Source organism: Ranitomeya imitator, chromosome 8, assembly GCF_032444005.1.
Source record: "Ranitomeya imitator isolate aRanImi1 chromosome 8, aRanImi1.pri, whole genome shotgun sequence".
NCBI lineage: Eukaryota > Metazoa > Chordata > Amphibia > Anura > Dendrobatidae > Ranitomeya > Ranitomeya imitator.
The window spans coordinates 29968415-29982074 of record NC_091289.1 but is presented as its reverse complement, the minus strand read 5'-3'; the positions used below and the strand labels follow the sequence as shown (position 1 = coordinate 29982074).

Sequence of the window (13660 nt, the reverse complement as noted above, 5' to 3'; positions counted from 1 at the left end):
TCTTTGAGTTGTAATCTCTAGGCCATACTGCTAGGCATCCTGATACAGGACCCGTCTTCAGTCACCATTTTCTCTCTTCTACTTCTCTGCGCAGGATCTCGCTATCCGGTGTATCAGTCTCCTCTCTCGGTAGGGTCACCCACGTCATGCAGCACTGCTCACACTAAACCTTAGGCCTTTCTTCTATGCACACTAGGCCCTTTCTGCTATTCTGACAAGAAACTGTCTCTTTCCCTTCAGCTTAGCCCTACCACTGTGGGCTAGTCCCAACCATTGCAACAGATAGCCTCACTTTTTATCCATCGTTCGACGGATCCATAGAAAATTGTTTGTCTGGCGGCCGGAGACAATAGATATAGTAACGTTTTTTGTGTCCGCCAAAAAAACGGACAGCGACGGATCAGTCGCCATCCGTCGTTTGCTAGAATGGAAGCCTATGGCACCGGATCCGTCAAATGACGGAACCCGGCGATGGATTCCATATTTTTAACTGAGCATGCTCCCATTTTTTCAGGATCCAATTAGCCGGATCAGCTAGTCGGATCCGGCAAAAAAATTGATCCGTCGCATCAGTTTTTCACAATCTACGACGGATCCGATTTTTTTCAAAGTTGTGACTGATGTCAAAAAACTGATGTGTGAAAGGGGCCTAACTCTCGCTGTCTATACTGGTAAACAACACAAATTATAAACATTACTAACACCAGTCACAATTCACATTACACATTACAATTACTCTTGTTTCTTCAAGGGGGGCTATGTCCATCTCCTTACACCTCCGCATATTTAAGAAACATAGAGAAGATTTTTTTTCTGTGGAATTCTGTATGAATCCAAGATAGAAACAATTGTGTCATGCTCCATTAGATTCTGTACTCACACAGGAAGAATACATCCATCTCCATACATGTGGCACCCAAAGGAACAGTGCCATATGCTTCAGTACTAAGGTGTTGTACAGATTTCTTGTCCTGCTATACAGGGTCCATGCACACAGCTCTGTGACATGTGATGAGCCCTAAGAATGATCATGCATTAATTTAATGTAAAATCTTAGAGGTGATCCCTAATTCCAGTTTTACACTGGTAGCGCAAAATAAAGATCACTGTGTTGCATTGCATTAAAGGGAATCTGTCTGCAGATTTTTGCTATGGAATCTGAGAACAGCATGATTTAGGGGCTTAGACCCCAATTCCGCTGATGTGTCACTTACTAGGCTGTGTTTTTGTTTCAATACAATCAGTGTTTTATCAGCAGCCAGAGATTATCATTAGAGGACTAGGTGTCTCGTGCCTCCTTGTCCAACCATGCCTACAGCGCTGATTAGCAGCTTTCTGTCAATGTAAATTGCAAACAGAAAGCAGCCAATTAGTGGTGTGGTCGGGGTTATACAAGGCTCAGCATTCCGAGCTCTGCTAAATCTGCAGCAGAGAAAACTGTGATTCTATCACAACTGCTGCACCCAGTAAACTGACACATCGCTGAAATCAGGGTTTCAGTCCCTACATAATTCTGCTCTCTGATTACATTGCAAAAACCTGCTGACACATTCCCTTTAAATAATAAATGGGGTGATGCTGCAACCAGCAAGTATGATACGACATTAGAAAAAAAACTAACACTGTTGGATTTTTGGATGCAAGTCGAACATAACTTTACCCCAATTGGCCTAAATATCAGCCTGTAACCAACATGTGGCTGCATTTTTTTCAGCTACATCACAGCTCTCAAAATTGTTGCACAGCAGGAAATTGCAGACAAGTCATACATATGAACCCTGGCCAACTACTGACTTCCTATAGTTGAACATAAGACAAGGGCACAAGAAATAGGTGTCATGATCCATTTTTGGATTTGTGGCAGCTCTGGTTCCACTATGATTTAAATGAAGCTTTTTTCCTTTCAGGACCAGCGGGGGTTAATGCCAGTTTCCCTCTCTGGTAATCTGTTGTAACTGCAGAGTTGTTAGGTCAGATGATGTGGGTGGTGACCACTCCCACCATCCTTTAAATGGTCACCTGATGCATTAGCTGACTGTCAGTGATAGAGAAATCTATAGTGACCAAGCATGCTGGCTGTTGGTTTATTAGCTGGTTTCGTGAGTTCGTGGTCCTGGTGCCTTTATTCTGCTGTGTGAAGCTTTGCAGCAGAGGAAATTGTAAAGCTAAGTTGTGTTATTACTCCTTCTGTCTCGTATTTGTCATTGTCCCCTGTATTGTACTATCTGCAGTGGTAAAGCTAGCACCCTTGCCAGGCAGTGCACTAGCCAGGGTAATGTGAGCTAACAGCGAGGGACAAGGTTCCTGACAGCAGTGGGGGAAAGGACCCACTTAGGGCATTAGGGGAGTGCAGGGTCAGGCTGAGGTTTGAGCAGGAGGTCACCATTCCTCATTTCCCTATTAGTAGGGCCTTCGTCACCCCTTTACCATCCCGTTGTGTGTCCTGCCGTCCACCGACCGACCCTCCTGTGGGGTTGCTATATATATCATGACATTAGTTTTTTTGGGTAGAAGAAAGTCAAAAATTATATATGACTAATGTTGTAAGGTATGTAGCCTAAAAGACCAGACTGTGTTGGCTAAGGGGACAGTTGGTGAAAATATATGAGAGGAAAAAAAGACCTGAAAGTCCCAGTACAATGATGGTGAATGTGAATAAAGAATACTTCTTTATAACCAGGCTATAAGGGTAACATAACAATGAAAAAGCAATAAAAACATTAAAGGAGTATAAAACCAGGAATGCACACCTGGGAAGGGTATGGACAACTGTCCTAAAAGGAGAACCAACAGGGCTAGTATAGTTGAGTCATTTATGGCATAAAGTGCATAACAGTAAGCAAAAAGTGACTAGCCAATATTTATGATGTATAGATAGGTTTATGCAGAAGTAAGTAAAGTGCAAGTGCAGTAGGTGATATCACAACTGAAGAATAATAATACAAAAACTTCATCTGTAAATAAATATGTGATCTGTAAGTACATAGAGATGGACGTAGTTTTTAAGTAGAGAAAGACAGAAGACAGTGCTCCTGGTATGGTATTGTGGCGCCCCAGGGTCCTGGTCATCGCAGTGGTATTGCTTTCCTCTCGGGGAGAGTGATGCTACGTTTGGAGGCAAAGAAGGATAACTGCATCCAGGTGTCACAAACATGCAACACGTTCACACTCTAGGCCACTAGGGGGAGCTTCTGCTCCTATTTATTGGGTCACTCTATATATATATATATATATATATATATATACAGTTAGGGCCAGAAATATTTGGACAGTGACACAAGTTTTGTTATTTTAGCTGTTTACAAAAACAAAATGTTCAGGAATACAATTATATATATAATATGGGCTGAAAGTGCACACTCCCAGCTGCAATATGACAGTTTCCACATCCAAATCGGAGAAAGGGTTTAGGAATCATAGCTCTGTAATGCATAGCGTCCTCTTTTTCAAGGGACCAAAAGTAATTGGACAATGGACTCTAAGGGCTGCAATTAACTCTGAAGGCGTCTCCCTCGTTAACCTGTAATCAATGAAGTAGTAAAAAGGTCAGGGGTGGATTCCAGGTGTGTGGTTTTGCATTTGGAAGCTGTTGCTGTGAGCAGATAACATGCGGTCAAAGGAACTCTCAATTGAGGTGAAGCAGAACATCCTGAGGCTGAAAAAAAAGAAAAAAATCCATCAGAGAGATAGCAGACATGCTTGGAGTAGCAAAATCAACAGTTGGGTACATTCTGAGAAAAAAGGAATTGACTGGTGAGCTTGGGAACTCAAAAAGGCCTGGGCGTCCACGGATGACAACAGTGGTGGATGATCGCCGCATACTTAATTGGGGGAAGAAGAACCCGTTCACAACATCAACTGAAGTCCAGAACACTCTCAGTGAAGTAGGTGTATCTGTCTCTAAGTCAACAGTAAAGAGAAGACTCCATGACAGTAAATACAAAGGGTTCACATCTAGATGCAAACCATTCATCAATACCAAAAATAGACAGAAAAACACCTCAAGAAGCCAGCTCAGTTCTGGAAAAGTATTCTATGGACAGATGAGACAAAGATCAACCTGTACCAGAATGATGGGAAGAAAAAAGTTTGGAGAAGAAAGGGAACGGCACATGATCCAAGGCACACCACATCCTCTGTAAAACATGGTGGAGGCAACGTGATGGCATGGGCATGCATGGCTTTCAATGGCACTGGGTCACTTGTGTTTATTGATGACATAAGAGCAGACAAGAGTAGCCGGATGAATTCTGAAGTGTACCGGGATATACTTTCAGCTCAGATTCAGCCAAATGCTGCAAAGTTGATTGGACGGCGCTTCATAGTACAGATGGACAATGACCCCAAGCATACAGCCAAAGCTACCCAGGAGTTCATGAGTGCCAAAAAGTGGAACATTCTGCAATGACCAAGTCAATCTCCAGATCTAAACCCAATTGAGCATGCATTTCACTTGCTCAAATCCAGACTTAAGACGGAAAGACCCACAAACAAGCAAGACCTGAAGGCTGCGGCTGTAAAGGCCTGGCAAAGCATTAAGAAGGAGGAAACCCAGCGTTTGGTGATGTCCATGGGTTCCAGACTTAAGGCAGTGATTGCCTCCAAAGGATTTGCAACAAAATATTGAAAATAAAAATATTTTGTTTGGGTTATGTTTATTTGTCCAATTACTTTTGACCTCCTAAAATGTGGAGTGTTTGTAAAGAAATGTGTACAATTCCTACATTTTCTATCAGATAGTTTTGTTCAACCCTTCAAATTAAACGTTACAATCTGCACTTGAATTCTGTTGTAGAGGTTTCATTTCAAATCCAATGTGGTGGCATGCAGAGCCCAACTCGCGAAAATTGTGTCACTGTCCAAATATTTCTGGCCCTAACTTGTATCTATAATATAACGCTGGGAGCGTCACTCTGTCCGAAGCCTTTATAGACTGCGCAAGCGCCGGCGCAGTCTGGATCCCACAGAGTGACGCTCCCAGGAGATCGCGGTATGCGTAAACACTGAACGCACACCGCGATCTCCACCGGAGAGGCAGGGACGCGCCAGGAGGGTAAGTATATTCACCAGTCCCGTTCCAGCGCTGCGTGTGTCTCCGTCTCCCGGGTCCTCTGCCTGTGACGTTCACAGTTCAGAGGGCGCGATGACGCGCTTAATGCGCGCTGCCCTCTGACTGAACAGTCACAGCAAGAGGAGCCGGAACACGGAGCGGGCACAGCGCTGGATCAGAGCCAGGTGAATATAGCAAGTGTCGGGGGCCTGAGCGAGCGGCGACTCCGGCACCTGACCCCCACAGCGCGCCGGTGTCCCCGCCTGCTCAGGCCCCCCAGCACTCGGCGCCCAGCGACGATAGGTGAGTATGGTATTTTTTTTTATATATCGCAGCAGCATACGGGGCATATAATCCTATGGAGCATCTTATGGGGCCATCAACCATAATGGAGCAGTGTACAGGGGCATATAATACCATGGAGCATCTTATGGGGCCATCAACCATAATGGAGCAGTGTACGGGGGCATATAATACCATGGAGCATCTTATGGGGGCCATCAACCATAATGGAGCAGTGTACGGGGGCATATAATACCATGGAGCATCTTATGGGGCCATCAACCATAATGGAGCAGTGTACGGGGGCATATAATACCATGGAGCATCTTATGGGGGCCATCAACCATAATGGAGCAGTGTACGGGGGCATATAATACCATGGAGCATCTTATGGGGCCATCAACCATAATGGAGCAGTGTACGGGGGCATATAATACCATGGAGCATCTTATGGGGCCATCAACCATAATGGAGCAGTGTACGGGGGCATATAATACCATGGAGCATCTTATGGGGCCATCAACCATAATGGAGCAGTGTACGGGGGCATATAATACCATGGAGCATCTTATGGGGCCATCAACCATAATGGAGCAGTGTACGGGGCATATAATACTATGGAGCATGTTATGGGGGCCATAAACCTTTATGGAGCAGTTTACAGGGCATATACTATGGAGCATCTTATGGGGGCCATAAACCTTTATGGAGCAGTGAACGGGGCATATACTATGGAGCATCTTATGGGGGCCATAAACCTTTATGGAGCAGTGTACAGGGCATATACTATGGAGCATCTTATGGGGGCCATAAACCTTTATGGAGCAGTGTACGGGGCATATACTATGGAGCATCTTATGGGGGCCATAAACCTTTATGGAGCAGTGTACGGGGCATACACTATGGAGCATCTTATGGGGGCCATAAACCTTTATGGAGCAGTGTACAGGGCATATACTATGGAGCATCTTATAGGGGCCATAAACCTTTATGGAGCAGCGTATGGGGCATATACTATGGAGGATCTTATCGGGCCATCAACCTTTATGGAGCAGCGTATGGGGCATATGGATGGGAGCAGCAAATTACAGAACGGGGGCGCAGGATGGGAGCAGCAAATTACAGAACGGGGGCGCAGGATGGGAGCAGCACATGACAGAACGGGGGTGCAGGATGGCAGCAGCACATGACAGAACGGGGGCGCAGGATGGGAGCAGCACATGACAGGATGGGGGCGCAGGATGGGTGCAGCACATGTCAGAATAGAGGCGCAGGATGGGTGCAGCACATGACAGGATGGGGATGCAGGATGGAGCAGCACATGTCAGAATGGAGGCGCAGGATGGAGCAGCACATGACAGGATGGGGATGCAGGATGGAGCAGCACATGACAGGATGGGGACGCAGGATGGAGCAGCACATGACAGGATGGAGACCATATACCAATATAAATGCTCTCCACCCGGGCGTAGAACGGGTTCAATAGCTAGTATATATATAACACTGGTAGTCTGTAGGAAAAGTCAGTCAGTTCCAGACAGGAGTTCTGTAGGAGTTCAGTTCCAGACAGTAGTCTGAGGAGGACAGAAGGTTAAAGGAGCTGTGCATGCCCTCAGAGCTGCAGCTCCCAGAGAGAGATATTGAAAGGCAGAATTGTATTGCAGCGAGCGTGAAGGAAGTCGAAGCAAAGGAGAGGATAGCAGAAGGGGACCAGCCCCGCTCAGGCTGCCTCCTTCTGAGGCGGCGCAAAATCCCAGTAGCTGGAACACCGAGGGATTAAGGACCTCTACACCTTATTTCAGAGACCGTCAGAACAGCTAATTGCAGGTTACCTGTCCACACTTACACCCAGGAGGCACGGTGACACCTACAGAGCCGGGTTATCTAAGAGACCCTATAAACAGGCTCAAGTCACCAGTCATACGGGTTTTGTCCTATCCTATACGAGGGACAGAGAGAGCGAAACACCACATCTGTGAGACCCTTATGTGAAGCCATAGGCAGTAAGCGACTAAACCACCGCAGCGCAAGGGAAGGCTACTGATTTTCACCTGGACAAGGGAACTCTGGACTTGCCTCCAAACCGGCAGGACTCTGCCTGCCCTGTGATCTGGTGCCCTGGACTGTGGATGCTGAAGTCCTCAGTAAAGGTAAAGAGACTGCAACCTTGTGTCCTCGTCCTTCTCTGCGCCTCTCACCATACCACCATCTACACACCCGGAAGCCCTGGGGATGTACTTCACCTGTGGGAAGGTATACCATCTAGCTGCCATAACATCACCCCAGCGGACCCCTTAAAGCAGCAGCGGTCACCCTGATCGAATACCACAGGTTGCGTCATGAACATAAACTTTATCCCTTTAAAGACCTTTCCCTTTTACATGAGCGCCCTGGGCCACGGACCAGATCACAGCCGCCGTGACATCTCCCTGTGAAACAGCAGGACCCGGTACTGAGTACCCCTTGCCCGCGGGGCGGCTCAGTATAAGCCTAATTTGGTAAATCACCTAACATTGTAAGCCATATGGTAGTCGTTGTAGGGACAAATGATCTACACAATCAAAGGAGCTCCGTCATCTAAGTGGCGCCCACCCCGATGCACATTTTGGATTCCGCTTTCGTCATACATATGTACCCTAGCCAACTACTGTAGGAACCCCAATCCAACATTATAAATTTGGACCTGGGCCCCCACCTTCATGTTGGTCAGATGTATGGGCCCTTATCGTATTCTAGATCCTATAAAGACATACATATTCATCCCTCATGTAATAATATCCCCTTTCCTGACTCCTTCTTGTAATATTCTCATCCATCCTCGGCCCTTTTAGAAATAATTTCCGCCATCCTGGGCTCATCCATGCTATAAGCAAAAAATACTTGGCACTCAGGAGATCTTATTTGCAAGGTAAAAGATTAATTTTATTCGGTGCATCCAGTTCAAAAATTTAAACGTTTTCGGTCTAATCACAGGACCTTCATCAGAAACAGTTTTGAATACTGGAGACCACAAAATGTGTGTATGGACCCACACAAGAGTCAGCGTCAGATGGAGACCGGGAGAGGATAGCGTCTGGAGCGGTGTGAAGGCAAAGGGAAAACGCTGCCAAGAGGCGAGATGCTCGCAGAGGAAGAGGCGCTGGGACCTAGGAAGACACCGGCGCCGTGACGCAAGAGCCGTGCTGCTCCCGAGACTGCTATAACATCCATGCTATAACATTTTCCCCATCCTGGACCCATTATTGGTATGATGTCCCCCATCCTGTTATATTGTCCATATTCTGGTATAATGTCCCCCGTCCTGGTATAATGTCCCACATTCTGGTATAATGTACCCCATCATGGTATAGTGTCCCCCATTCTTGTATAATGTCCCTATTCTGGTGTAATGTCCCCCATCCTGGCATAATGTCCCCCATTCTGGTATATTGTCCCTCATCCTAGTATAATGTCTCCCATTCAGGTATATTCTCTCTCATTCTGGTATATTGTCCCTATTGTGGCATTATCCTTATTCCAAGGACCCACATCCAGGTGAAATTGACGTTGGCGGACTCCCCTCAAGCACGGTCCCGGTTGCCCCCTCTGAGACCCTGATCATTAGGCTCCTGATCACAAGGCTAAATCTATATACAGGGAAGAGGGGCCCATATCTCAGGAACGGAGAGGCCCAGGAAGCAATATAAACAACAACACCGGAATCAGGAGAACAGCGGCACTAACACCAGGTAAAACAATTACATATTAAAGACATCTGACACATCCTCTAAGTCTGATTACATTATAGTTGATGTGGCATATCCTGGATAACAATGCACATTGTTATTATGTCTCCCATTTGTAGAGCTGGCTTTCTCTTAAATTGCAGAGTTCCTGCAATTTGTTGAATAACACCATAGGCTATTATAGTATTCATTCCACAAAGTAATAAAAGTAATGTCATTTTTGCTCAGAAATTCTGGTATCTATTTCTATGTTGTGCCAGTAATTAAATTATTCAGTGTCTGCAAAAGAGAATGTATTATTTTGCAGCCACAAAAAATTTTACTGTAAAACTAGGAGGCAGTGTTCATTTCCAGCTAATGTACGGTTATCATAATCCTGATATAATTGGAATGGAGAGAAGGAGAGACAGGTGAGATACATTGCGGCACGTACAGAAGGCGCTATGGGGGGCACCGGGGTCAGTTTAACAAGAATTTTCAACAGTCGCGTTGCGAGGGTCGCCAAAACCCAGGGCAAGGCGAGTATTTTGTGCCTCCGAACCCCTGGACTTTTAGCCGTCTCTGAGCCCCTTACATGAGTCCGGTATTGGGCCCCTTGTTCCCCAAGCAGATGTCATACCATTACAGTAAGGCGTCCGGTGAGCAATAATTGAAAAATTCAAACAGGTCAAATCTATTCAATACAACTGCAGATACATTGGATCATCCAGGCCTCGATCCATCAAAGTGTTTACACCAACAATGAGCCAAAATGTTGTGACTTTTGGCATTTTGATGCAGCTTCCCCAAAATGAGCAGCGCAGGGAGCAGATGGGGCGGTAAAGTGAGTGGCAATACCCGTCCTTCCATCAAATTCATTAATAGTGGTGGCGTCTCTTATACCAGAAATGTTACTCCAGTCTCTCAATGCTTTGATAAGCGTTGAGAGTAAATTACATATTTTCCATTAACCGCTCTTCCACAGGACGTCCTGAAACACATTTATTTTATAGCTTTTGTACTCCATTTTAGAAAATAAAAAATAAAATTAAGTAGTTAAAACCACATGCAAAACGAGATCTGGAATGTAAGCAATGCAATAAGGTGATAATGTATAAGCAGATAACTCCGAGCATTACAAATCGCATGAACCTCGCTGTGCGGTAATTGACATTAATCATTCACTACTACAGTGGGGAAATAAGTATTTGATACACTTCCAGTTTTGCAAGTTTTTTCACTTACAAAGAATGGAGAGGTCTGTAATTTTTACAGCGTCGATTTTGCACCGCGCCATAAATGCTACTCCAGTCACGAACTGGAGCAGCCTTTCTGCCATACAAAATGTCGGCAATTTTGATGAATTGGACCTGTCCCAACCTGGCTCCTTCTCAGTTTCACCCATTCCGGTGGAACTGATTCATATTGCCATGAAAACACCAAAAATGTCAAATTTTTTGGGGGGGTTTGCAACTATGCGTTCTGCTGTAAAAGCTTTGATAAATCGTCCGATATGAGTTGTGTCTAGGAGGAGCGTATGGCATATTTTTCTAAGCTTGGACAGATGATTTTGTTGAGGAAAATTGCTCTTAGCGATACATTTTTGCTGACAGTCGCCATTGTAAATGCGGCCATTCGGATCCCTGTTGAACTATGTAATATATGGATGGCTCAAAATATTTTTATGGCTCATTGTCTTTTTTTTTTAGCTTTGGTCTTACATATGCCAACGTGGCATGTGTCAGAGGCATATATCCTCCTTATGTATACCTCCAGCGTACTTTGTAACTGTAGCATGAATACTCTTTTGTAGCCATGGAGAAATAAAACACAAAAGGCGCTCCCTGAGTAACACCATGGGCAACAGGCGAAGGTGAGTAGAATGGTTGGTCGCTCACCTGATCAGGTTGTGCGCAGCACATCTACGTAAAGAATGATGTATAATCAGGTGGCTCGGACTGGCCCACAGGAGAACAGGAGAATCCTCCGGTGGGCCCCCATGCACTTATATGAGTAGTACTTGGCACAATACACTTGATTCACTATATACAGACAAAGGCGGCATCTTGGAGATGATGTTACTGGTGGGCCCTTGGCATCCCAGTCCGAAACTGTGTATAATCCAATCATGGCTGCTGCTCCGGGCGCTGTACTCACACCAAAAGGACCAAACAAGTAACGGAGAAAGGAGTGCGGTGGATCCCGCTGACAAAAGTTAATCCAGGCAATAAGTATGAAAAAGTTCCAAATTTTTGCAATGCGTACCGGAGTAGAACCTACTCATTCTTCAAGTATCCTGAGGAAGGAGCAGATTCTACTTCAAAATGCGTTACAAATAAATTGGAAGTTTTTTAAACTCACGGCCTGGATTAACCTTTGTCAGCGGCAGCGCCCAGGATCCACCGCACTCGTCTCTCCTTTACTTCTCTTGTAACCATGTCCTGAGACACAGCCGTGAGTCAGTATAGCACAGGTTCAATAGAATTGTTTGCAAAAAGTTACTTGGTTCCTTGATCTCTTGCCAATCTTATTTTAAAGTTTTCCATCTTCTGGAAGAGTCACCGCAGCAGCCAACCATTGACCACAAAAGTGACATCAGTAGGGTCCATTTAGATGCAAAATTCTTGTATTTTTGTTACTTTATTTGCCTGTAAAAGCTTTTTAAGGACATTTATAGTCATTTACTTCTGAATCTTGGGACATACAGTACGGTATATACTGTATGTATATACTTTTTTTTCTGCAAAATTTCTAAATTACAAGTAAATATTGGAAAAGTAGAAACGCAAAACACCCCAAAATTTTTTTGTTTCTTGCGACACATGCGGTACGATTATATAAACTGTAATTTTCCCCAAGTTATAACACAATTGTACCCAGATACTGTATGGACTAAATATTTGCCCAAGGTAAAGGAAAGCTACGTTATTGCTGTGACATAGACTGTTCGTTCAAGTGGTTGTCAGCTTTTGGGGACATACTTTTTTTTTTTTAAATTCTTTACTTAAATGCATGTATTTGGGGCTAAAATCATTTTTGTAATTGAACGTCATTAATAATTTGGCACCGTTTGGTTTTTAGATGCTTTTTTGATTCATCTTTAATGTGGTTTATGGCCATAAATCAGTCTAGAAGAGTTCAGAAAAACATCTAAAAGAGTAACAAACTCCCGGTCAGACCAGCATAGAGGACTCACTGATCGATTCTCACTTAACCCATTCAGTAGCCAGCAATAGACAGTGTAAAACGGTGCAACATTTGTAATGAAATTCAATTGCAAAAATTATTATTATTTTTTTTTAGCCCTAATTAAATGCATTTAAGTAAAAGGAAAAATTAAATCCTGAAAATGTGGATAACACTTTCAAGTATTGCAATAATGGGCTGCAATAACATCAAATCAATTTTGCAGGATGTATGAAAACTTGTCTTAAATGTCAGAGGAAAATAAATACATAATATATGTTTATTTGGAGAACGGCAAAGAATAAATTCAATGCAACATTTCATCCTTTTCTGCAAAATACGGAAGGTCTGATCTGATTAAATTTTGGCGTGGAATATGACATGTACACTACCTGAATATATCATTCATCTATGGCAGCCAAGAGTCGATGGCAGCTAAATCTTTCGCCTGGGCATATACAACTATGGAGCGCGTGGCCAACCCAACGATCTATAAATGTCCACCCATCGATATCACTTCAGACGTAGGGGGGCATCAGTTACTCAATAGCGTAGCCTTCCAATGACCTGTTATAATAATAGGATGGCATATCAGGATAACGCTATTCGGATTTCATTTCATTTCTAAAAACCTGTTCTTAAAGGGATTTACGATCTCTTTAGCTATTCACGGTGCACTGAAAGAAAGAAAAGCCTTTATTTAAGATACCTTCTTTCCATGAGCTGCTCCCATGCTACGAGGAGCTGGAAATCCAATCTCCCCCCAACGGAAAAAACGTTGCAGCTCCTCACAATTAGGTCCTTGACTTTCTGTTAGTTGGCACTTTGTAGAATGTGTATTGTCCACCCAGACTCCGGAAAGGCACAGACTGCATAAAATACACAGGCGCTGGCACCCTGACAGCACCAGTTTATTTTACCCAACGAGGAGGAGAAATCAGCAGCATCTTAAAGGAGATGAACATTTTTCATGTGTCTTTTGGCAGAAGAGGGAACGATCTTTTCCTTGGTGGAGCGTTCATGCCATGCACAATAGCACCTTTCATAGAGACCCCGCTGTTAAGCCGGGCTCCTGATTCAGAAAGGCTGGACAAGATTAGAGTAATTGCTCCTGACAGCCCAACATGTCACAGAATGCCAAGCAGTCTTGCAAGAGACTGTTAATATTTTCATTGACCATCCAGAGCTAATGTTGGGAGAAGCTCGTTAGCTTTTGACACTAAATACAAGACTTAAAATGCCAGACCTTTCGAGTAAAATATCCTCCTGTGCAGGTGCATCGTTCCAACGCGCCAACTTTTGGAAAACACTTTCAAAGAGGTTGAATGTTCGCATCGTGGAAAAATTTGACCTTTTTTATCATTTTTATTGGCCATGATTCTTACGTAAAGGAGTCGTCTCAAAATGATAAATGGTTACAATGGCAAAGCGCTTATAA

The 13660-nt window shown here is 44.2% G+C and overlaps 1 protein-coding gene across 1 annotated transcript in view; it reads right to left on the bottom strand.

Moving 5' to 3' along the window:
• FAM107A (family with sequence similarity 107 member A) overlaps positions 1 to 13271 on the bottom strand; it is a 142520-nt gene extending 129249 nt beyond the window's left edge. The window contains exon 1 of the mRNA XM_069736639.1: positions 12932 to 13271. Within this exon, the coding sequence (XP_069592740.1) occupies positions 12932 to 12955 (24 nt within the window). The 5' untranslated portion in view covers positions 12956 to 13271. The remainder of the gene's footprint in view (positions 1 to 12931) is intronic.
• Positions 13272 to 13660: the final 389 nt, after the last annotated feature.